Below are 23,833 nucleotides of genomic sequence, written 5' to 3' on the forward strand. Positions count from 1 at the left end.
AACAGCCAGTAAATGACTTCTTTTCACCCCTCCGGGTTTTGAAAGGACAAGTTTTTAAACTACCCATCTTCTGAATGACTGGCCTTTGGAGACACGTAGGACAGCTCTATAGCCGGTTACATTAGAAACTGCATAACAAATATTACCTTCACCAACACAGGAAAAATAATATTAATGAACATATACCTACTAGGGACGTTCAATATATACGTTTCCCTGTGCTATAAAATATTGTATAAAGCAATGCCATTAAAAGGAAGCACATGGTTGACAAGCGGCATCCTTCGTCTACAAGGAACAACAATAGATTCGTTATCAGACGTGAAGGCACATGCGCTCAAGGGCAAAAAGTAAATGCTTGTTCGGAAAACGCAGCCTCACGTCATAAGGAGTTCAGAAGCATGGATGCTAAGGGCGTTCTGCTTTTGGACTTTTTGGAACGAGGAAGAACAATTAATGCTGACCGTTATTGTCAAACATTGGATAAACTGAAAAACGCAATTCGACATAAGCGACCAGGTCTTCTGTCAGCTGGTGTCATTCTTCTTGACGATAACGCTCGCCCCCAGTCAGCAGTGCAAACACAACACAAAATTGAAGAATTGGGGTGGGAACGGCTGCCCCACCCTCCATACAGTCCCGATTTAGCACCGAGTGATTTCCATCTTTTTGCAGTGTTAAAGTCTGAATTGCAAGGTTACCGTTTCGAAACAGATGAAGAAGTGAAGCAGAATGTGAGAATAGTGCTCAATAGCCAGAGCCCTGATTTTCTTGCAAAGGGTATGAACAAATAGTTGCAACGGTGGGACAAATGCCTGAATCTCTATGGGGATTATGTGGAGAAGTGAGGAAGGACCCTCCTACACATGTATGTATAGTTTTCTAATGTATCTTAAAAATAAAATGTTTTACAGCATACGGAAACTTATATATTGAACGACCCACGTACATTTAATAAAGAAAAGGATCATGTACTGGTTCTACCATTAAAAACTCGGTCCTTCTTCACTTAAAATGCATAATCTGAAGACGATATCTACAAGATTGTAAGCATTTAACAAACATGCTGCATAAAATTTGTCAACACATCACACACATCTTCCGTTAAAAAACAACACATTATGCTTGTTCATAAAACTTGATGCAAAGGCAAAAAGGTAACCCAGCACATAGGAATGCATCAATCAGAAACAACACAACCTGAGTCAGCAGGAGACTGAATCATGAGACACACAGTAGCCAATATTAGGAGGAGTTGACACACAATCAACATGTGTCACTTTGGGATTCTCAAAGTAATGAAGACAAATATTAGGGTTGATGCAAAAATAATGGCAGATTTTGAAAGGCAACTTGGTTCAAACTTAGTCATTAATCAAAATAAAGACCATTACAACTAACACATTTTTGCCAATGAGAAACAAGTCTATTCTTTCTGGTAATATAAAATTCTGGCCTTCTGGAGTTGACAAACTCTTGGAAGGCATTTTCGGCAGCATCCTGGTAGATTTCTCTCATAGGAAACTGTAGAAATGCTTGAAGATGTGGTAGTCGGTTGGCGAGAAGTGATGCAATTTCGGCTTGGGAAAGTGTTTAGGAGTTTCCTCTTGGTCCAACCATTGTGCTGAACGTCGTCACAATGCATTCGAGAAAGTGGTAGTTATTGTTGAGCAAAGGGAGCAGAGAGCACACTTTAACACGGTGATTTTTTTTATTCTCATTGAATTCGTGCCCCAGAACCTCGTGGCATTTGTAGTTTTTTTCACTTTTTCAGTTTGCTTCAAATAGTGAAAATGGTTGACTGATTAACGCTGTGTTTTTCCGCAACATCTAGTGTTGTTTTGAGCGGGCCAGCTTCAGTTATCGCCTTCATTTGTTTGTTGTTAACATCCGATAGATGCCTACTACCCTCCTCATCTTCGAGACTCATATGACCAATGCCGAATTTTTCAAACCACATGCGCATTGTATGATGAAAAACACTTCCCTCCTCAACCCACACATTGGTGACATTTTGAGTTGCTTCCACGGCACTTCGACCAAGTTTCTCATGAAGTCGATGATGCGCATTTCTTGCTTTGACAGCGTCATTGTAAATAGCCTAGAATCGAGGTAAATCAATCTTTGGGAAAATTATTTTAAGGCAGGTAGATTACGCAATAAATAAGCTTTAAAATTATATGTAACATGCAATATAATCAATAACATGCATTAGAAAAAAATTTGCGAAACACAAAGCGAAACAATTCAGCAATTATTTTTGCATCAACCTGTTAATTTTATGTATTATTTTCTGACCATAAATGAAAACTAAATGAAACAATATACATTTTACATTCCCAGATTTTACATTTTACCACATTATACATTCAATCTTGATTAGCAATTTAACTTACCTAGCATCAAGACCCTGTCTTCAGGATTAACAATTTTTTTAATGAGATGCTGAAATTCAGTGTAACTTCGGAACCATTCATAACTATCTTCCTTTTTGTACCTTTCGTTCCAGTAATCAACATCTTTGTAACTCTTGTTCTTAGCTGGAGGTTCCATAAGTAAGGCAAGTTGGTTTGCTGGAATAAGAAAGTTAAAAATAAAATGTAATGTGTTGAACACTGACTTAACTATGAGCGTTGAAGGATTGAATATGTTCCTTACAATCATGATCAGGAAAGATCTTAAAGTGTCTATTTTTATAATGTTCTAAACCAATTGTTTTTATTAACCTTCCTGATTATTTACTATGTGATTACATTCACTTTTCTTATATTCTTCATTGTCAGTTTTCAAATTTTGAAAGATTTGCTTTGTTACTACTTACCAAGGTGGTTTAATTTAAATCAAGAACTAAATTGGTTTCTTTTCTTTTTAATCACCAATTTAAATCACTTGAAATAAATAATTATAGAATAATGTACATAAGGAATTTGTAGATATCAGAATCATTTTGGTGAAAGTACATTAATCATTTGCTGTGTTAATTTTATTCGGCTCTACGAAAGGAAACATTATATATGTACTCATGGGGTGAAGCTCATACGAAAGGAAATGTAATATGTAAACTATAACACACTTAAATTTAACTTGATTCAATAATTTTTATAAGCAAAAATAGAAACTATTTTGGGTAGAAAAATATACAAAATACTAATCATGTTAAACCGTAAATAGTGTCATTATCATTAAACTGTAAATAAACATGGCAGCTGATATTATGCAAACTATCATTAAAAAATCACCAAAATTCAGCTACAAAGACTATAAAAAATATTTTAAGTTACATCCAGAATGTTATATTTTTACTGGAAGAAAAGTTACCAAATTTATTATAGTATCTTAACACACCCAACAAACATTTCCATAGTAGGTTCATATACCCAGTATCAGAAACAGAAAAAAGTATATTTACATATAAGTTATTATTTGCTTTAATCAAACTGTTCAAATATTTTACAGGGCCGTTTACCAGAAAAAGCCTAGAAAAAAATACCTATATGTATGGTGCCAAAAACCACAATTTTAAGCGTGCTTCTTAAAACTAAAAAAAAAAAAAAAAAAAAAGAATCATGAAAAATGATTTTGGTAAATTTCTCGTACAAACGGATTTCTTCAAATTTACAGGAGAAATTACTTACCGAATGCAGTTTCTTTATACTTGTGGAAGTTCGGGGAAGTGTTTTCTCGCATCGTTCATTGAATTTTGCCGATTAATCATCTATTTTTCGATATAAATGTGTGACCGATGCACAAAAGCTCTTGCATCAATTTACTTCCAGGTGGATGTAGCCTGTGTGTGATGACGTAATCCCGGTCAGTGTTTCCAAACACATGTTTTTGTAACTGAAGAAGGTACGTTTCCGCAAATGGTTTGTGGGGCTATGTGTCAATGGTTCGTGGGGCTACACATACGAGGGTCACTATTTATATTTTGAGCCTACAATGAAAAAACAGGAATTTGGCATTGAAAACTGCTTTATTGTTTTTCGAAGTATTCTCCTTTATGGTCAATACACTTTTGCATTCGTTCGAACCATTTGTCAAAGCAGTTTTTCCAATCTTCTTGAGACACCTCCATAATATGGTTTTTGAACGCATCAACGGCATCTTCCGCCGACGAAAATCGTTGTCCACGCAATTTATTCTTGACATTCGGGAACAAGAAGAAGTCATTGGGTGCCAAATCAGGACTGTACGGCGGATGACCCATCAATTCGATTTTTTGACTGTTCATAAAGTTGGTTGTTAGACGAGATGTGTGACAGCTGGCATTGTCTTGATGAAGAATGATCCGACAGCGTTTGTTTGTTTTACGTATTTGACCGAAGACCTCTGGCAAACAAATTGTTGTGTACCATTCAGAGTTGACCGTTCTACGTTCCTCTAAAGGCATAGTTGCCACATGACCAGTTTTCCCGAAAAAACAGGCGACCATTTGTTTCGATGTGCTTCGAGCGCGAACAACTTTTGTTGGATTGGGTTCATCTTGAAACACCCATACAGTCGACTGCTGTTTACGTTCCGGCTCATATGCATATATCCATGATTCGTCACCTGTTACAATCTTATATACGTCTTTTGAAGCACCACTATTGTATTTATTGAGCATTTGTTTGCACCAATTGACGCGAGCGTCTTTTTGAGTTTTTGTCAAATTGTGTGGGATCCAACGAGAACATAACATTCTCACAGCTAAATGATCATGTAATATTTTATATATGCTGGTGGAACTAATGCCTATGGTTGCCTCAATCTCACAGTATGTCACATGACGATCTTGCAGTATTAGGTTTTGCACAGCATCAATGTTTTCTTGAACAACAACTGATTTTGGACGACCTTCGCAAATCTCATCGGTGAGCGAATGGCGGCCATGATTAAATTCGTTGTACCAGCGTTTCACAGTGGCAAAGGATGGGGCTTCATCGCCAAATGTGGAAGTAAGTTGATCGATGCACTCTTGTCTTGATAATCCACGTCGAAAATCATAAAAAATCATCGCACGAAAATGTTCAGGAGTTAATTCCATTTTATTGTTGTCGCGCAATCTCCAAGGCAACATAAACAACACAAATCAAGCTATTGACAAAACATTTGAAGTACGTTATGTACAATAATGCCAGACGATTCCGTGCAAATGCCAAATCGCACCTAACTTCAATCAGTGTTGCCAAGGCTCAAAATATAAATAGTGGCCCTCGTATTTTTTTCGAAACCAATTTTTAACTATTGTAACCTATACGTGACCCTACCTAACCTAACCTTACCGGAAATGGTTCGTGAGACTATGTATGAATGGTTTGTGGGGCTATGCGCCAATGGTTTGTGGGGCTATGTAGGTATTTTTGGTTGTAGTGGGTTGGAAACACTGCATGCAGAGTACGGTAGGGAAACTGTGACCGCCATTTTGCATGTTACCGAAGGCAAAAATAAACTAAGAAAACTTACTAGATATGTCGCAAATAGAGCTTATTTCCATGAAATAAGCGAAATGCCACCTTCAGCAATGTTTCTCAATGCAGAATACGTAAGTACGAATATTCAAATTTCAGCCGTTTGTCCGATACGAGAAATTTACCATGATTTTTATATACATGCAGAAGAAGACAATAAATCCTTAGGCTACTTAAAATGCTGATTATAAAGGAAGATTTTTCCCTAATTTAGCTCTCTTTTCTGTCCTTCCCTCTTATCAGAATGTGATGGCACTTGCACAAGAAATGATAGTGATTAATGATTCACGCACATGGCACACAACCCGGTGGCCCTGCTTACACTGGCCGAGCCTGGGTCCGTATCTATGGCAATGCTTCAAGTTTTTTGTGTGCAATGACGTGTAGTGGCAAAATGAATGTATCACTTCAATGTGAAGATACGTGAAGCGATGGAATGACAGTGTTACAATAAACAGATATTATAAACCAGAACAAGAACAATGTCTAGATTAGGATGTGTACTGTAGGCTGTGGAAAAGCTAATGTGTAAGTGACTGGAGCAGTGGTCCCCAAAGTGTGCACCGTGGCTGCTCACAGGGGTACCACGAAATGTTTCAATATTTTCAGTGAAATGATATGTTCCAAATATGTGCTTATTTAGTACTTTTAACACACAAAATGTTTATGAATTTGAAATATGCGTTTATTTTATAACTTCAGGCAAGCAACCAACCACACTAACTGAGCGTTGCAAGTGTTAGATAGGTTTACATTCTGACTTGGGCACCGTGGAAATGTCTTGAAACACTAAGGGCACCGTGAAACGAAAAAGTTTGGGAACCCCTTCACTAGAGTTATCAAATAGTTGGGCGGCAACTGTAAGTTACAAGACTATGGACAAGTAACAGGCTTTTGCAATTAGTCTGCGACAGTGATTTACTAAACTTCACAAAATTAAATGTAGAATATTACATTTGTTGTGTTCATATTATAAAATATTGAAACAAAAAATCTTATTGCTCAACTTTAACATTGGGTTTTTATTTCATGTTATGTATAATAAGTACCTGTCGGTGTACTGGGTTTTTATTTCATGTTATGTATAATAAGTACCCATCGGTGTACTGGGTTTTTATTTCATGTTATGTATAATAAGTACCCGTCGGTGTACTATCTACTTTTCTGCCTAATTTTGGAGAAACGAACGTAGTATTTTTCCAAAGTTAAATGAACATTTTGATAATAGATAGATGCATCTTTTTGACTTCCAATTGGAATACGTGTGCATGGGGGAGGAGAAGGTGAGAGGATTTGCTTTTCCCTTCCTCTTGTAATTGATGTGTTTTTAGGGAAGTGTCATGTAGTGTATAAAGATAGGTTAGTGAGTGAAGATGAATTGGATTAGTGTGTTATTAAACACACACTGTTTTCCACGTTACCAAATGAGGATAAACATCTTGGCCAGTGGCGCTACCTGAAGGAGGGGGTGGGGCTTGGCATTGTGGAGTTTTTTTTCTTTTTCCGATTTCTTGATCACTTTGGCACTACCCATCATAGTTGCCGCCACTGATCCAAACCACTATGCGCCTCCACCGTCTATTAATTCATCGATTGATTTATTGTTTTAAGTCCACTTTATGAACAGTAAGGCTAATCGGGACTGGACCTACAGTTTAAAGTGGGATCCGAACCACTTGTGCCTCCACCGGGTATCAAACCCGGGACCCCTTGATTACAAGGTGATGACGAATTATTAATTCATCGAGTAGAAACAACTTTAAATATTATTTAATATATATAAATTTTCCTCTTGTACTTGTTACATTTTGAACAGGTTAGGTTAAAAATATCTCGCTTTATTATTCTTCCTTTCAGATCATTAATGAAAATAAAACAAATAGGTTACACGAAATGCAATGACCGATTGTGCAAAGGTATGAATCATTATTCTTTAAATTGTAAATTTTCACTTTAATACCTTGTCTACAGATTATCTTTCTTAAATTTCCATACACCTTAAATGCTACTTTGAGGTACAGGCACACATTTTTTATATAATTCATTAACTACATCGCAATAATAAAGATTTAGCTGTTTTTGATAGAGATATTCTACAAAGGGATAATATAATATCCATTGTTTATTAAAATTTAATGAAGTCGTAAGTAAAACTTCATTGTTGGACATTATAATAATTTGAAGAAACACTTACCATTATGCTCTACAACTGGAACATAATACGTCTGCTAGTCCCGTGCATGGGTGGACCATGTTGGGTTTATACAATCGGTTGCTACGGTGGTTGCTAAGGGGGGCACATGGCGAAACGCTATTGTGCGTTCGTGCAGTTTGGAAATATGAGCCGAAAACAATGAAGAAGGAAGAGTTAGAACATAAGGAAACCCACTCTCAGAGTTTTAGATACGTAAGATAAGAAGGTGTCATCGAAGGAAGGGTGCAACGAAGCATGAAAGAAAAATAATGTGGTATTAAGGAAAGTGCTTTCCAGATGATGTTGCACATGTTGCGACTAGCACTTTTTCAAAATGTCTACAGCAGTTTTCTTCATAATAATTTTGTGTGTGAGCAAAGAGATGTTAACGTGAATCAGATTTAATATTATTTAACCAATGTGGCCTCTATTCCTTTGTTACGAAGTTATCAGGAGGACAAAAGGGTTGAACACAATATGTGAGGTTTCTTCTATTAGTAATTATTATGTCGTTCTTATTCCAACTTATCAGGTTCTTTATGCAAAAGAATTGAATGAAAACAATTTGTTGTAATTAATAATGGTCTGCCAAACTAAAAACATCTTCAGGTTGATCAAAATTGACCAACAAGTGGACACGTTCATGTAACTACTGTACGTTATTTTTCATGAGATTACAGAAAAAAACAAATCCCCAAAACAAAAATATCAGCAGTACTGATAACTTTCATTTAGTATTCTCTGCTTCATGTTTATTCCAATAGATGAAGATTAAGTACAGGGAAATTGCTGGACTCGAAAGAAAATGAAATTAGCGTGAATTATGGCCGCCAGGAAGGGGAGGTTATGTTATCACATTCTACCATTTAATTCAAGGAATAAATGCTTACACAGTTACAAAATTTTAAAAAATTAGACATTGAACATCTATTTTATTTATTTAATACACTGTACAAAAGTCAATCCTTTGTTACGTTAATTCCTATTGTAAACAATAGATGGAGGAAAAGAAACAGTTCTTGTATTAAATGTCAGTGGGCAATCTGTAGATTCCTGGTGCCAGGCATTTCAAGGTAGCAGGTTTATGACATGTTTAATCTTTCGTTGGATAGTCCTCAAATGCCTAAAGCGATATGCATACCGTGGAAGAAGGGTGAATTTCCCAGAAGAATTATTTCCTATTGCTGTCAGTTTACCATAGTCAGTTCTGTACTGTGATAAATAAAACCACTTAGAAACAATTACATTATGTTATGTCAATTCTTGATAATCTATATATGGAAGTAAATATATCCGGTTAGAATTTATTATTAGTAGTATAACTTAACAAGTTTAAAAACAAGACACTGGAAATAGCTCACACCACATTTCCCCACTCCATTCTCCGCAGCGACGTTGGTTCGCAGTGTTGCAACCTGGAGGGAGCGGAATGGTCTGAGGATTTTCAACGAAATTTGTATTCGCTTTTTTCTCAAGGCCAGACCAGTACGTAGAAGAGTTGTGGGAAGGATGACGTAATAGGAAGTGCTCTGCAGCGATCTGGGCATATCGGGACTTAACTTGTCAAGCTATAGCAGTAGTTGTTGTTCCGGCTGTTGTCTGAAACCACTTCAAGCGGTGCGAAAACTACACACACACACACATATACATACTTGCATGCATACATACATACATTCTTCTGAGCGAGGAAATGCATTGTTGTTTTTTGAATGCCCAGTAGCCTAGTGCAAAGGCAGGAAACATGCCTAATATTTGCAATCATACGCGAAGCAATAAGACATATCTGACCACAGGCAAAGAACCATGTGACTTCACGTTCCTATATATGCCAGTAAGCCTATGGTAGCTAAACCAAAGAACTCATAAGTTCCGGCCAATTGTTTGCCAGTCACTTTTTTTTGAAAATACCTGCTTTTGTCTCTTCATTTCTTCTTTAACTTGTCACCTGTATTTTATCTACGTAATCTTCTGAATCTCATCTTTACCCTTTTGTTTCTTAACTGCTGTTACTGGTGATGAAATATCCCCCCCGCAACCCACTACCAATGGCAGCCATATGGAGTGAAAGTGGGGAATTTGTTGTGTAAACTCCAGTCTGCCGTTGCTATGGCGACAGTGCAGGACATGATGTTCACGCCACCAGCGTATATGGCTATGTTATTGAAGAAGGAACTGAATATCCTTCATTATGGTTAGAAAGTAAATATGTGACCTATAAACATCAAACTACACAATTTCCAACAACGTATGCACAAATTTGTGTTAAATAAAGGAATATTAATAGTAATATGGTTGACATCTATGTAAGCTAGGTTCGTACTTCGCACTGGTTGAACTCGAATATTTTTGTATTAACATGCAACTGAGATTTGTATTACATATAATGCACACACATTTACTTATAATGATCATGACATAATCATTTTGGTAACACTATCGTATGGGTAAAACGGATTCCTTCAAATTTACAGGAGAAAGTACTTAAGGAAATCATTTTCTAGAGTGTTTTGGAAGTTCCTGAATGTAGATTTGATCCATTTTAATGTGAATGCGTGCTGTTTTCTGCAAAAATCTCTGTCCGACACGCTGTTTCTGCTCACGCCATTGAGAGTGCAATGTTCCGTGTGTTAAGACGATGCAACCCCGAAGCCAGTGTTTCAGCCTCGCCGTGTTTTCACTAGAACCACCTGTCGAGTTCGGAACAAGTCATTTTCCCCGAATGGGTGTCACTTATCGCACAACATTGTGTTCCGACGTCACAGGAGAGAGCTGTTTTTACAATTTTTCTTTGTATTTATGCTAATGGAACCTAACCTAACAGGCCTAACCTAACCACGTAGGCATTCCTCGTCTGACGTCAATATTCAAGGTTGCAAGGAAGAGAATTAACGAATTACGAAAGAAAGATGGTTCCGACCCGAATGGGTGTCACTTATCGCAGAACACTGTAGCAACATTGTGTTCTGACGTAACAGGAAAGATTTTTTTCATGTTAGGCAATACAAGCTAACGCGTCTCTTAGCGAAAATAATAATTTTTCTATGTATCTATGCTAATGAAACCTAACCTAACAGGCCTAACCTAACCACGTAGGCATTCCTCGTCTGACGTCAATATTCAAGGTTGCAAGAGAGTTGTGCGTAAAGGAAGACCATTAACGAATTGCGAAAGAAAGATGGTTCCGAATTGCTGTGTATGGACAATGAACGTGGTAAATCGCAAGGTTATTTTACAAGTTCTACACGTAAATGCGACGTATTAGCATAATTTCAAATAGGGGCACGAAAGTAGATATTTTCCGGTGAACGAGGTTGCACCACTGCATAAATCGACAAAACACTCTCAGAACGCCCCCTAAACCAGTATGCTATCACGGCCATAATGTGTTACAGATTCGAAACAACAAGTAAGAGTAAGTACTCGTAAATAGAGAAAATAAACATTATCTTAGTTAGAAATGCATTATTTCGCCTTAAGAAATGTTCCGCAACGCGTTAGCAATGTAAAGAAGTCCAAAATATATGATTCGTAGGTGTTTCACCCATACGATAATAGTACCATCATTTTTATATTGCGATTATAATTATTATTCTTACTCTGAAATAAATAAATTTGCACGACCTGTTTTTCGAACTACTTGCTCAAAATAGATGTATTTAACCAAAACATAGGATCAGTCTTTTGGCTTCACCAGCCTCTTTAGCATCACAGATTCAGGCCTGTAGTATCTCGAAGGCACTTGTTTATTGTTTATAAAGAAGAAAACATCTTACATCAGGAAATGCCCATTCGTGTACTCGATTTCATGTGTTCAGTTTCTGACATGATATCCTATCTGCATTCTGCAACACTAGTACATGTATTTGAAATTCGTTCCATAGATAAATTGGTAACAGTTCGTTATATCGGAGAGAGACTTTTCTTCAAATGTATAGGAGAAACTACTTACGGAAATCAGTTACTGTAACACTGTCAAAGTTCTTGGAGGTATTTTCTTTCATCTTTCAATCTATTTCAGCCAGAAATCAATTCCTGTTGCTTCAATTTAAGCGAAAACGTAACCACGCCGTTTTTTTAACTATGTTTGCCTAACCTAACTGAACCTAACCTTCTGTGAATGGTCCGTGGGGCTATTCATGGATGGTTATACGATCCCAAATGGTTTTTGGTGCTATGCGTGAATGGTTTTTTGGGCTATCCGTGAATGGTTTGTGGGGCTCGCACCATGACATGCGTTCCGTAACACTTCGAGAAATGGCTTATTTTAGTGTAAAAAATGTTTCTAATCGTGTGAAAAGCTTAATGGCACCTTCATATATGTTCCGCAATACACAATTGAGTAAAAGTTAAGTATCCCCGAAATGCATTTCTTCAAATTTAGAGGAGAAATTTCTTACCTAATGCAGTTTCTTCAGAATTGTGGAAGTTCGGGGAAGTGTTTTCTCGCATCGTTCATTCAATTTTGCCGGTAAATCATCAATTTTTCGATATAAATGTGTGACCGGTGCACGAAAGCTCTTGCATCCATATACATCCAGGTGGATGTAGCCTGTGTGCGATGATGTAATCCCAGTCAGTGTTTCCAAACATGTGTTTTTGTAACTGAAGAAGGCACGTTTCCGAAAATTGTTCGTGGGCTATGTGTCAATGGTTCGTGGGGCTATGCGAGAATGGTGTGTGGGGCTACGCATATTTTCTTCGAAACCAATTTTTAACTAGTGTAACCTATATGTGACCCTACCTAACCTAACCTTACCGGAAATGGTTTGTGAGACTACATAGGTATTTTTTGGTGGAGTGGGGTGGAAACACTGCATGCCGACTACGGTAGTGAAACTGTGACCGCCATTTAGCATGTTACTGAAGGGAAAAAGAAACGAACAAAACGTACTTCATACGTCGAAAATATAGATTATTTCCGTGAAAAAACGAAATGGCACCTTCAAGAATCCTTAGGAATGCAGAATACGTAAGTACCAATGTGAAAAAGAAGAAAATAAAGGAATTTCAGGCGTTTCGGGGATACTTAACATTTAATCACAATTGGTAAGTACGAACCATACGAAACACAAAATATCCGATATTAAAGTGTCTCCGATATAACGACTGATACTGATAAATTCACCTCTTGGCATCCTGTCCTCATCAGAAGGTAAACAAGGGATTGATTGACTCAACCTCTATACTTCTAATAACCTTGCACTGGCCTTAGCACATTGTACAAATTATGACAGCAAAAATATCACCCAATCCAGGACCAGATATTACAGATATTTATAGACTGTCTTTCACTGCTAAAAATTTATGGACATAATATCCCTTCGCAACCCAAGCAGAAGCAGCAGATGGCAGCAGCATTCCGTATTCATGACGACAGTAAATGAATTGTTGCTCTCAAAAAATAAAGGAACCATGTAAAAAAAAAAAAGGGGTGTCTGTAGATTGATTAGTTTGGAATTTAAAGGGGTACCCGACCCATTTAAAGTTCGGAACTTGGGCCTAGAAATCGAACTATGTAAGAAATGCGTGTGTGCCATGAAGAGTTTGGTATTAAACAATCGGAACTTGGACCAAAAGGGGAAACAAACTGACGTAAAATAAACCAATACATACATGTACACATATGCAAATAAGTTACAACTTTGTTCGTGATTACAGTGTGCTGATGTAGGGTTGCCATATTTTTCCGTTGGTCATACAGGAAAAAGTAATTATACACTAACAATACAACAGTAATATATTTCATATATTCTAATACACATTATAACACTCAAATACAATTTTTAGAGGCCATAAAAAAATCGAATAATACAGAATGCATGTCAACTCTAAACCTAGGAGCTTAAAATTACGTTCGCATTATTTTTTTTTTAACACAACATGCATACTATTTACCTAATGTGTAATAGATACAACACGTCTACAAATTGTCCAGATCAGATGTGTCGTGTTTACCTCATATCAGCGTTGCCAGGTCAGATTTTTAAAAATCGGGAGATCGTCCCCTGAAAAATCAGGAGATCTGCTTAAAAAATCAGAAGAACTAATAATAGCGGATTATCAACGTTCTGGGGGGGGTAGAGTGGGGAAAGCTTTCCACTATCATTATTGAACGTTAGTTATTAATTTTTAGAAGTCAAAAGATAAATTTATTACTGTTATGTTAATACAAATTTTATTATAAATTTGCACTTCAAGGGTACGATAACGCCACCCCCTTAATTCACCTAAGGTAAAGGTACAGTTTCCCCAAACCAGTGGAGATGATCGGGTGCCAAAACTGAGGGGAGCAAGGATTGCCTCCCCTAATCGCCGGCACTGGCCCTACACATTGCAAAAAGCAGTGACATTACTTAAGAAAATCCGACCTCAATTTTCTGTTCATCTCTCACAGATGTTGTAAAATAAATTGTTGTGACTGTGTGTGGATTTATGTACTTGGCGTTTAAAAGTTTATGGAAACATATCGTGATTTTTGTGTTAACTAAATCTAGAGCTTCAGCCACTACGAATTCGAGGATATATTTTTTAAATGCTCTACCTCATAACCAGAGCTAGGAATTTTAGGTGCTGCACCTTAAATTTTTTTGTGTGAAAATGGGTAAAGAAATGACTCATCCCCAAAATAAGCATGTATTGAACTCTACTCATGGTGTTTCGGTTGCACCTTTTTCACAATCTCAGAACCTTTTCCACCTTTTCACAATCTCAGAACCTTTTGCACCTTTTCGCCCATTTTGCATCTTTATCATTTTTTTTAATACAACTCGCACGCTGTTTAACGCCACCCACATTCGAGGCACGGCTTCTTGGCACGCAATTCTTGTTTACCGCACAACAATGAATCTGCTTTCTTCAGTTCTTGGACGTTAATGTAGTAAGCACGCGGACTTTAAACAGTGCCAACAATGACGCGTTACAATTGCTATAAGTTGTGCTCTTTTTGTCCTATGCTGTATTGTTTACGAATTGTTGTAGGAAAGCTGTTTTGGTTTAGTTTCCTTCTCCCGTCGTGAGCAAGGTAACTGCAGTCTGTGATCGACTGATCGATGCATCGGATTTGCTTGTTCACCATGCCAAAACATAAAGTAAATGTTGGGAAACTGCAGGACATTGTTAAACAGTTTAGCGGTGATGGCATTCAGAGTGATGGATCTGTTCTGAGGTGTGATATTTCTATTGCTGTTGATGACAAACACCAACGCACTCGGGTTGTGCAGCATCTACAAAGTGGGAAGCACATTAGGAATAAAGAACCACGAGATGGTAAAGGTTGGAAGCGACAGCAATTCATTGGTGAGGCACTTGCATCTTCGAGTTCCAGAAATACAAATGAATTTTACAGTGAGACAGCAAGGACATTTATAGCGAAACTTAACAATCCTGTCATGAAATCATATTTGCAAAAATATACTGGGAAGTCAGTTCCAGATGAGAGCACCTTAAGGAAATCTTAGCTTCAACCTCTTTATGAAGCTCAAATCTTGCAGATCAGGCAAGTAGTAGCTGACCATCCAGTCTATTTCATACTAGATGAAACCAGAGATAGGCAAAAGAGGTAAGTTTTGAACATTTTAGTAGCACCTCTCAATGGACATCAAGTGAAACCCATGCTTTTAAAAACTTATTTTCTCGACAAAACAGATAATGCAAGTGTAATGCAAAGTTTCAATGATGCATGTTTTGTATTGTGGCCGGAGGGCGTAAAATATGATAGTGTGTGGTTAGTTCTTACAGACCAAGCATCTTACATGTTAGCTACATTTTCTAATCTGAAGAATATGTATCCTAACTTAAAACATGTGACCTGCATTGTTCATGCTTTGCATCGAGTTTGTGAAGCTCTTAAAGATGAATATACATATGTGAACGAATTTGTTTCTAGCATTAAGAAAATACTGAAAAAGGCTCCTTCTAGAATACAGAAGTACGTGCAAATTACGAAACTTCCACTACCACCCTCTCCCATCCTCACTAGATGGGGTACATGGTTAAAAGCTGCAGTGTTTATTTGCAATCATTTCCATACAATATCAAAATTTTTAGATGCTTTGCCTAGTGATTCCTCAGCTGTAGAAAAAGCCAAAAAACTTGCACTTAAACAGGAATTGCAAGATGAACTCTATATTGTACATGGCTTCTCTTTCCTTACTACTGCAATCACAAAACTGGAGGAGCAGTGTCCTGAAAAGGAAGCACAGTGGGCTGTTTTGATGGATGTGCAACGAGAGCTGCAAGGGGTCGGGAAAGAGAAGTTAGAACAAAGTTTAGCCAAAACCCCTGATTTTCAAGAAGTCGCAACCAACAAGGATGTAGATTACCGGTTGAAAACAAAATACGCACCACTTGTGTCTGTTGACGTTGAACGTTCTTTTTCAACTTACAAGTATCTGCTTAGTGACAGTAGATGTAGCCTCATTCAGAAGAACATAGACATTTTGAATGTAATCTATTTTAACAGTTTTCTAGATGACTAATTCTAAGCAAGTAAGAAGAAGCATGTTTTCCTTTATGTCGCTTTCTAATGTATTAGAGAATTTTCTGTGCTTAGTTATATTAAGGGCCGGTTGCACCATCTCCACTTAACGTCTTATCCCCCACTTAACACCATTTTGCGGTTGTTCAATGTCCGCCTAACGTTACCTAGCACTTAAAGTCCCGTGTAATGTAAGTGGCGGTCGGGGCTCCGCCTAACGCGTTAAGTGCCAGGTAAACATGGAAAAGCAGTACACTGTGCAGCCAACAGATACATGCAGCACCTAGTATAATCTGTGTTTACACTTTTATAGTTGATAAAATGGCAAAGTCTCGATCAGCTGTTGCAAATTGCGAAAGTTTGCTGCATGTTTTGCATTACCAAATAACAGCAAAAAAAGGCGGATTTGTTAATTATCCCAGGAACGGCAATAAATAAAGCAACGTTTGTAAATATATGTGTAGAAATAAATATTAGATGGTCATTTTCGTGTGTGTTCCGAAAAATGTTGTATATTGATATTAGCATTAGCAGTTTCACTGTAATTTCGTATGTAGGATTTGAGTGCATGAGGGTACAGAAAATAAAACCAGGTTAAAGTAATGCGTTTGATGCTTGCAAAATTGTATTAAAATGCCGTTCCAAATAAATGAATGTGTGTTTGCTGTAACAATTTTTTTCAACCAAACGCAATACACGAAATGTACACCATGCATCAGTTGCTTTTTCGCAATTTGTAATCTTTAAGATTAAAACATGTGTAATATTATTAGAGTCACTTCCGTCGCAATTGGTGTGAATGTAACATTGCAAATAAACAAGTAATGTGTTGTTTCCGAATAACAACTGGCAAAGAATGCACGTATAATATTTAGCAGTAGCTATTCTTACCGTCCAGTTCATACATATGTACGTACAAGGAACAATTTCCGAATGGTGGTGTGTTTTTTATAAACACACACATTTACAATAATAACCTTGCAAGAAACTACATACTTAGTAGTACATAAGACGTAATACCAATGTTTTAAGAAAAGTATACATTGTATATGTGTGATTTTGTATGTTAACTTCCAAAATTGGCAAAAAAAAGTTTACTGTTAACAAGCATCCTTACGATGTTGACATGCATGTACAAGGAACAATTTCCTACTGGTTTTGTACCTAACCTAACCAACCCTACCCTAATATTCATGGGAGAGCATAAGACGTAAATGCCAAAGTTTTTTTTTGGTATTTACTACTTAGAGGAAACGTTTTATGCGAAGTAACATATTTTTCATTACATTGTGCGAGATTTTGTACTTTAACTTTAAAACTGGCAATAATAGAGACAGGTACAGCAGTATCTTTACGGCGTTGATACGTATATACAAGGAACAATTTCCGAATGGTGTTACGTTTCGTAGATACAAAGAAAATGCACCATTGTAATAAACCTTGCACGAATCTACATGCCTGAAGATGCATAAAACGTGCACTCAAGTTGTTTTTTTTTAACATTCATATGCAATACACATGATCTTGTATTTGATTTTTCAAAATAACTGGCCTAAAAAGACGAGCAGCCAGGGGCAGCATTAGCACCTTGGGAAATACATGCTAAGAACACCAAACCTGGCCTGCCTAACCTATCCACGTAGGCATATAATAGCATAAATGAGCATGTAAATAGGTTTGGCAAATTATAATTTGTTTATTTAAGCTATTATATACATACGTGGATAGGTTAGGCAGGCCATGTTTGGTGTTGTTAGCATGTATTACCCAAGGTGCTAATACTGTCCCTATCCGCTCGTCTAAAAAGGACCACAGCTTGTACGTATGTACAATGTATATTTTCCTGGTGAATATTACTGTTTTTTGTAAAGAAATATATACGTTCTTGCATTGCACTAGCATAGAACGTTGCACGAAACTACCTATCTGAAAGTATATACAGCCTGGAGTTTCTTCTTTTTTCTTAATAAGAATAAAACATACGTACTACGGTACTTTACATTACTATTTGATTCTTCCTTTTGTGCTAAGATGATAGTAATTCCCAAAATGTACCTTGTACATGGAACCGTTGATTAACGATTTTTTTTGTGGTATTCGAATTTGTTTTGAATACAAAAATTTAATTTTCATCTGCATCGTTAACCAACTTTCACAAAAGCTGCATTATAAATAAAGAAGAAACCTATAAGATGGTCATCGTTGATAATACTAATACTCGCTATTCGCTAAAGAAGGGGTTACGGATTGATAAATTATTAACAGAAACGAATGATAAATTAGTAAGAGCAGAATAGAAGATTGCTCTTCTCATTCCGTATATTTACACAAACTCAGATATGTCAGCCTTGCACTAAAAATTGAATAAATGTAACTTGCATTTGTTACGACTTCGTAAAATTTTGGTCACTGTTTAGTAGTGTTTAATATTTTTAAAAAAGTGACCGTATGTCTTACTGAAAAATAAGACGAGGAATATTCTTTTTTGCATTATGTTAATTGGAGTACGTGAAAAATAAATTGAAAATTTTGTAAGCATCCCACTACTTCGAAAGATTACGGGTTATATTGTATCATATAACATAAATTTGATATTATATGAGAGTACGACACATGCATTACCTACTTCTATCAGCTGTTTCATTTTATTGCAATAAATATTTAGTTTTTTAAAACATATTTCAGTTGAAAAAGCATGCATTTGGAATTGACAATCAGATATTAGCACGTAATAAACAAACAAAACACAATCGAAAACACAACTTTCTCCAGTTTCTGTTGCCAGGTCGTACGGCAAGCAGGAGAAAGTTCCACCTTACAAGGCCGAGGATAAAAATGCTTGGTGCAACCCACCGCCGCCTAAATCTCCCGCCTGTCGTTATCCAGCACTTTGTAAAGTGGCAGATTAAGTGGCGATGGTGCAACCGGCCCTAAACGATTTAAAACCAGAGAATACTCTGTGTGTTTATCCAGACAAGTTGAATCATATATGTATGTACTGCTCACAATAAATTTTACATCTGAAAATTAGCACCTATTTTAGCACCTTTTTTGTACAAAAATTGGCACCTTTTTTGCACCTTTATTGGCAAATTTTTGCACCTAAAATTCCTAGCTCTACTCATAACACCTTAGATTGCTTTTATTTAAAAATAGCCAAAGTTACAGGATGTAAGAAAACCCAAACTTTTTTAACAACGCATTCAAAGCATACTCGCATTAATGGTAATGGAGAAGGGCTATAATGCCTTAACCCCCGAAATATCCTTGAATTAAAACTTTTCTTTCAATCACGGAAGGTAACCAACCAGTATTAGATAGATAGATTGATTGATTTGATTTATTTTACTTCGTATCTGCCATATTTGTCTAATCGTAAAGATGTGAAATTGACGAAGGGACACTCACAAAGAGCACCCAAGCCCAGTCTGGGATTCGAACTCGGGTCCCTATATCAGACATGTCATGTCGCAGGTTTTTTCTTCAACTTTTTCCCCAGTCACTCCAGACAATGTAAATGTTAATTAAGTCAGCTTTTTGCATTCTAGGATTACCTGGTATAAAATCGGGAAAGAGAATTTCTACCGCAACAGTATTGATTGAGTAGATAGGGACATAAGACCAATTGTAGTAGTAGTTACGCTCAGAAATAGCTTAAAAAACAATGCTATAACAGCATGAACTATGATTTCTAAGTTAAGAGATGATTAAGAAAAAATAAAGCTGCGACGTATAACTGTGGTAGAACAATATAAGTCTGCAACAGCAGTTTACTAAGCCGACCTCCGTGGCTGAGTGGTTAGCACAGCGCTATGAGATCAGGGATCCCGTCTCAGGATCAAATCTCGGCCGCCTGGGCATGGTTGTCCCTTCATCAATTTCATCATATCATCACTCATCCTAGTCTTCACGATTAGCCAAAAGCGGCAGAAATGCGAAGTAAAATAAACCAAAACAATCAATCGACAGTTTACTAAGAGCTTTTGTAACCATAACCTTTGGTTGCATTCGTAATGTGGATTCCTTATTTTATCAGAGTTAAAAACCTGAACTTGTATCTAGCATTTGCAATAAACATTAACATAAAACTGAATACTTGTTCGTATGTGTGGGTGGCAACATTGGTATTTAGTTGTAACCAGTTTCCAGTTGCCTCCCCTTTGACAAAACCTCACCAGATGGGGAAAGTTGGGACACCCGCCTTTTAGTTCCCAATCACAGATCATATTTCCCAATGTACAAAGGGCTCAAGAAGCCGCGCGTCTTTCCCAGTGTCATCAAACCTGGTATGACACTCCTCCCCCACCTCTCTCTCTCTCTCTCTCTCTCTCTCTCTCTCTCTCTCTCTCTTTCTCTGCAGAATACGCTGGTCAAGTCGTCTGCTGGTCCCGCGCATGGGTGCGGCCATATTGGCAATAAACAACCGGTTGCTACGGTCGTTGCTAAGGTCGGTAACATGGCGTTGGCTATGGAGCGTTGCTGAGGTTTTGGAAAGATGAGCCGAAAACAATGAAGGAGGGAGGGTTAGCATGTGAGGAGAACCACTTTTGTAGTTTCAGATGCACAAGATAAGAAGGCGTCGTCAAAGTAAGGGTGAAAGCAAGCAAGCATGAAGGAAAGAATATGATGTTAAGGAAAGCGATACTTCGAAAATTTTGCAATAGCTTTGTGTATGTGCGAAGAGATGTTTATTATCTTTCTTTCAGTGGCGGCAATTCCCCCCACTTTTGCCCCCGCACTATGTTAAATCTTATCTACAAAGGGAAATATACTGTCTTTGCCTCCCAGTTTTAACACCTTGCCCCCCCCCCCAGGGTTTTGGAACCCAATCGCCACTGCTTTCTTTATATTTACGTGAACCAGATTAAATATTTTACATAACCAATGTAGCCTCTATTCCTTTGTTACGAGCCTATTACGAGGACAAAAGGGTTGTCACAACATGTGCCGTTTCCTCTGTCCATCATTATCTTGTTATTATTTCAACTTATCACTTTATCATGTTCTTTTATGCAAAAATATTAGAATGAAAACAATTTGTTGTAATTAATAATGGGCTGCCAAGCTGAAAACACCTTCAGGTCGATCAGTAGGCTCCAGGCGCCAGAAATGTATCCAGTAGCGTAACTAACATGCTCTGCGCCCCCCCCCCCCGCGCAACTTTCAGTTGTGCGCCCATACTCGTCTAAAAATATACAAATATATTTCTTTTCTAAAATATTAATTCACGCCCACATTTATATTAGGTATATAAAGACATGAAAATGCATACATGTAATTTGAATCAATGTAAAAACTGATACGAAAGGTTAAGACAACAGAGAAGCTGTAAACAATTATATATGATAATTATATATGAAAACAGACTGTTATTACAAAAATTACGAGATTGTCAAAGATCATTAGCAGTCCTCTGCATTTTTTCATGGAAGCAAATTATTTTGCTAGTTTTCGAACTCGATCGCTCTCACTCCTGGCATTGTGCTTCTCAAGTAATTTTTGATGAATTTTAACTTGGCAAATCTTCTCTTTTCCGTTTGGTAAAAATTGTAAGTAGGATAAAAATTAGCGTTGCCAGTGTCTTCTCTTGCCTGTCGTCTACCCTTCGGCTACGTAAACTATTCAGCTAATGACTTTTTTTTTTCTAATCTGGTAATCCACTTTCTACTTGTGATTAACATTTTCTGTTTGCAGTTAGGGGCATAAAATATAATATGTTCGGTTGAAAATATATTTTAACGCCGAAAGTGAAGTATCGGTCTTTCTTAGTTTATCATTCTTACTGCGCCCCGAAGCTCGTGCGTCCCCACCCGCGCACCGCGGGGGTATTATTTACGCCACTGCATTTATCACATGTTCAATCTTTCGTTCAATAGTCCTTAATGCACACAGCGATATGCATAACTCGAAAAAGGGGTGAATTTCCAAGAAGCAGGAAGATAAGCTTCTAGGGGAGAGATTTCTTTCGTATTATCTCAATTCCTCATAATCTATAACTGGGAGTAAAATATTTTCGGTTAGAAATCGCTTATTTACGAGTTACGATTATTCAGAATTTCTGGAAATTCAAGAACATAATATTAATATATTTTGGAAAGTGCCATTCGTTTAAGATGTAAATGCGAACCTAATTTCCTAAAATAACTGACGTGATACACCTTGAGTTTACACATTTACTTTGGATGCAATAATAATAATAATACGGTAGAGGCACATAGTGGTTCGGATTACAATTTAAACTGTAGGTCCAGTCCCGATTAGCCTTACTGTGCATAAACTGGACTTAAAACACCAAATCAACCAATCAATAATAATAATAATAATAAACCATTGTTATCTTCATATGCATTTAGTATTGTTGTTGATATTAGTAGTAGTTCCTATTCATTTGTGGTTGCTGTTCCGGCTATTGATTGAAATCACTTTAGACACTCCCAATATTAGTACTACTACCATTAAAATATGTCAATGGCCTGACTACCCCTACAAGAATTTCTTTCGACGTCTATGACTATGTACTACACATATGTATTCTTCCGATCGAGAAAATGCATTGTAGTTTTTGAATACCCATTAGTGCAAAGGCACGAAATATGCCTAACGTGCACAATGATTGTATAATCATACGCATAGCAATAAGACTTATCTGACCACAGACAAAGAACCATGCGACTTACGTTCATTTACCCGTCAGCAAGCCTGTGTAGCGGAAACCGAAGAAATCGTAAATTGCCGGTCACTTTCATGGAAAGTGCCTGCTTTAGTTTTTCCATTTCTTCTTTAACTTGTCACCTGTAAGCAATCTGTATTTTATGTACGTATTCTTCTAAATCTAATCTTTACAATGGTGTAAGATACATATTACCATTTTCGTTGAAAACCCCTGTCACTAAAAACAAAAGGTATCCCTTACGGTCCGCTTCCAATACTCACTGCATGGGGAAAATACGGACAGCGCGTTGTATATTGCCAGGTATACTGTTGCTATGGCAACAGCGCCGGAAGTGACGTTCACTAGACCAGCGTATATTCATGGGTCTTTGCATTCCATCAGCTGAATATGTAAATTGTAAATCAACTTTCAATTTTTTCAAAATAATTGTTCATTATAAATATTTAAGGAAGAAAAAATCAGGAGATTTCCACATTTTCTGAAACTTGTCAGGAGATCAGTAGATCGTGCTGAAAATCAGGAAATCTCCTGCTAAATCAGTAGACCTGGCAACACTGACCTCATTCTTGTTCGTGATCATATTGGCCTCCGATATTGCACACCGTATTGAGCCCCTTCGTCGTTGGTGGGGATCGATTTCGTTGTTAGGTTTAGGGGCATAAAGACACGATACATACACTGCAATTTTTCGTGACTTGAGCAAAAAGTTATTATTTATGCTAAGAGCACAAAACCTAACAACGATACAAGAACATATATCACATATCATATATCCATCTACGGTCTTTATTTGTGACGTCAATAGACAGGCGAGACGATGCTCAATATGGTGTGCGATAAGTTTCTCGTCATGCGTCACATCCACATAAACGCTCTAGCAATTCGTCCATCATTGGGCTTATTATATTGAAAAATAACTTCCAACGTTGTCAGTGAGATATGACACATTCTATCCAAGGAATATTTCGAGTATTTTCAGCGATCACTTTCCTTGCTATTCTTTTCAATTTACACTTAATAGCATTTTGCTTGTTTTCTGG

The 23,833-nt window shown here is 37.1% G+C and overlaps 1 protein-coding gene across 4 annotated transcripts in view; it reads right to left on the reverse strand.

Annotated features, from left to right (window-relative positions):
- The window catches only part of LOC145998770 (EEF1A lysine methyltransferase 4-like), a 177,908-nt gene that overhangs the window by 21,533 nt on the left and 132,542 nt on the right, over nt 1-23,833 (reverse strand). The window contains exons 1-3 of one of the 4 annotated variants that reach the window (XM_083135349.1): nt 23,353-23,582; nt 13,540-13,599; nt 2,397-2,573 (exon numbers count right to left, since the gene is read on the reverse strand). In XM_083135349.1, coding sequence (XP_082991475.1) covers nt 2,397-2,553 — 157 coding nt within the window. In that variant the 5' untranslated portion in view covers nt 2,554-2,573; nt 13,540-13,599; nt 23,353-23,582. Of the gene's footprint in view, nt 1-2,396; nt 2,574-9,552; nt 9,625-13,539; nt 13,600-23,352; nt 23,584-23,833 lie in introns of those variants that run through there. The other 3 variants (XM_083135352.1, XM_083135351.1, XM_083135350.1) reach the window with 3 other exon arrangements.

The sequence above is a fragment of the Lepisma saccharinum genome, chromosome 14 (assembly GCF_977018435.1).
Source record: "Lepisma saccharinum chromosome 14, izLepSacc3.1, whole genome shotgun sequence".
NCBI classification, from domain to species: Eukaryota; Metazoa; Arthropoda; class Insecta; order Zygentoma; family Lepismatidae; genus Lepisma; species Lepisma saccharinum.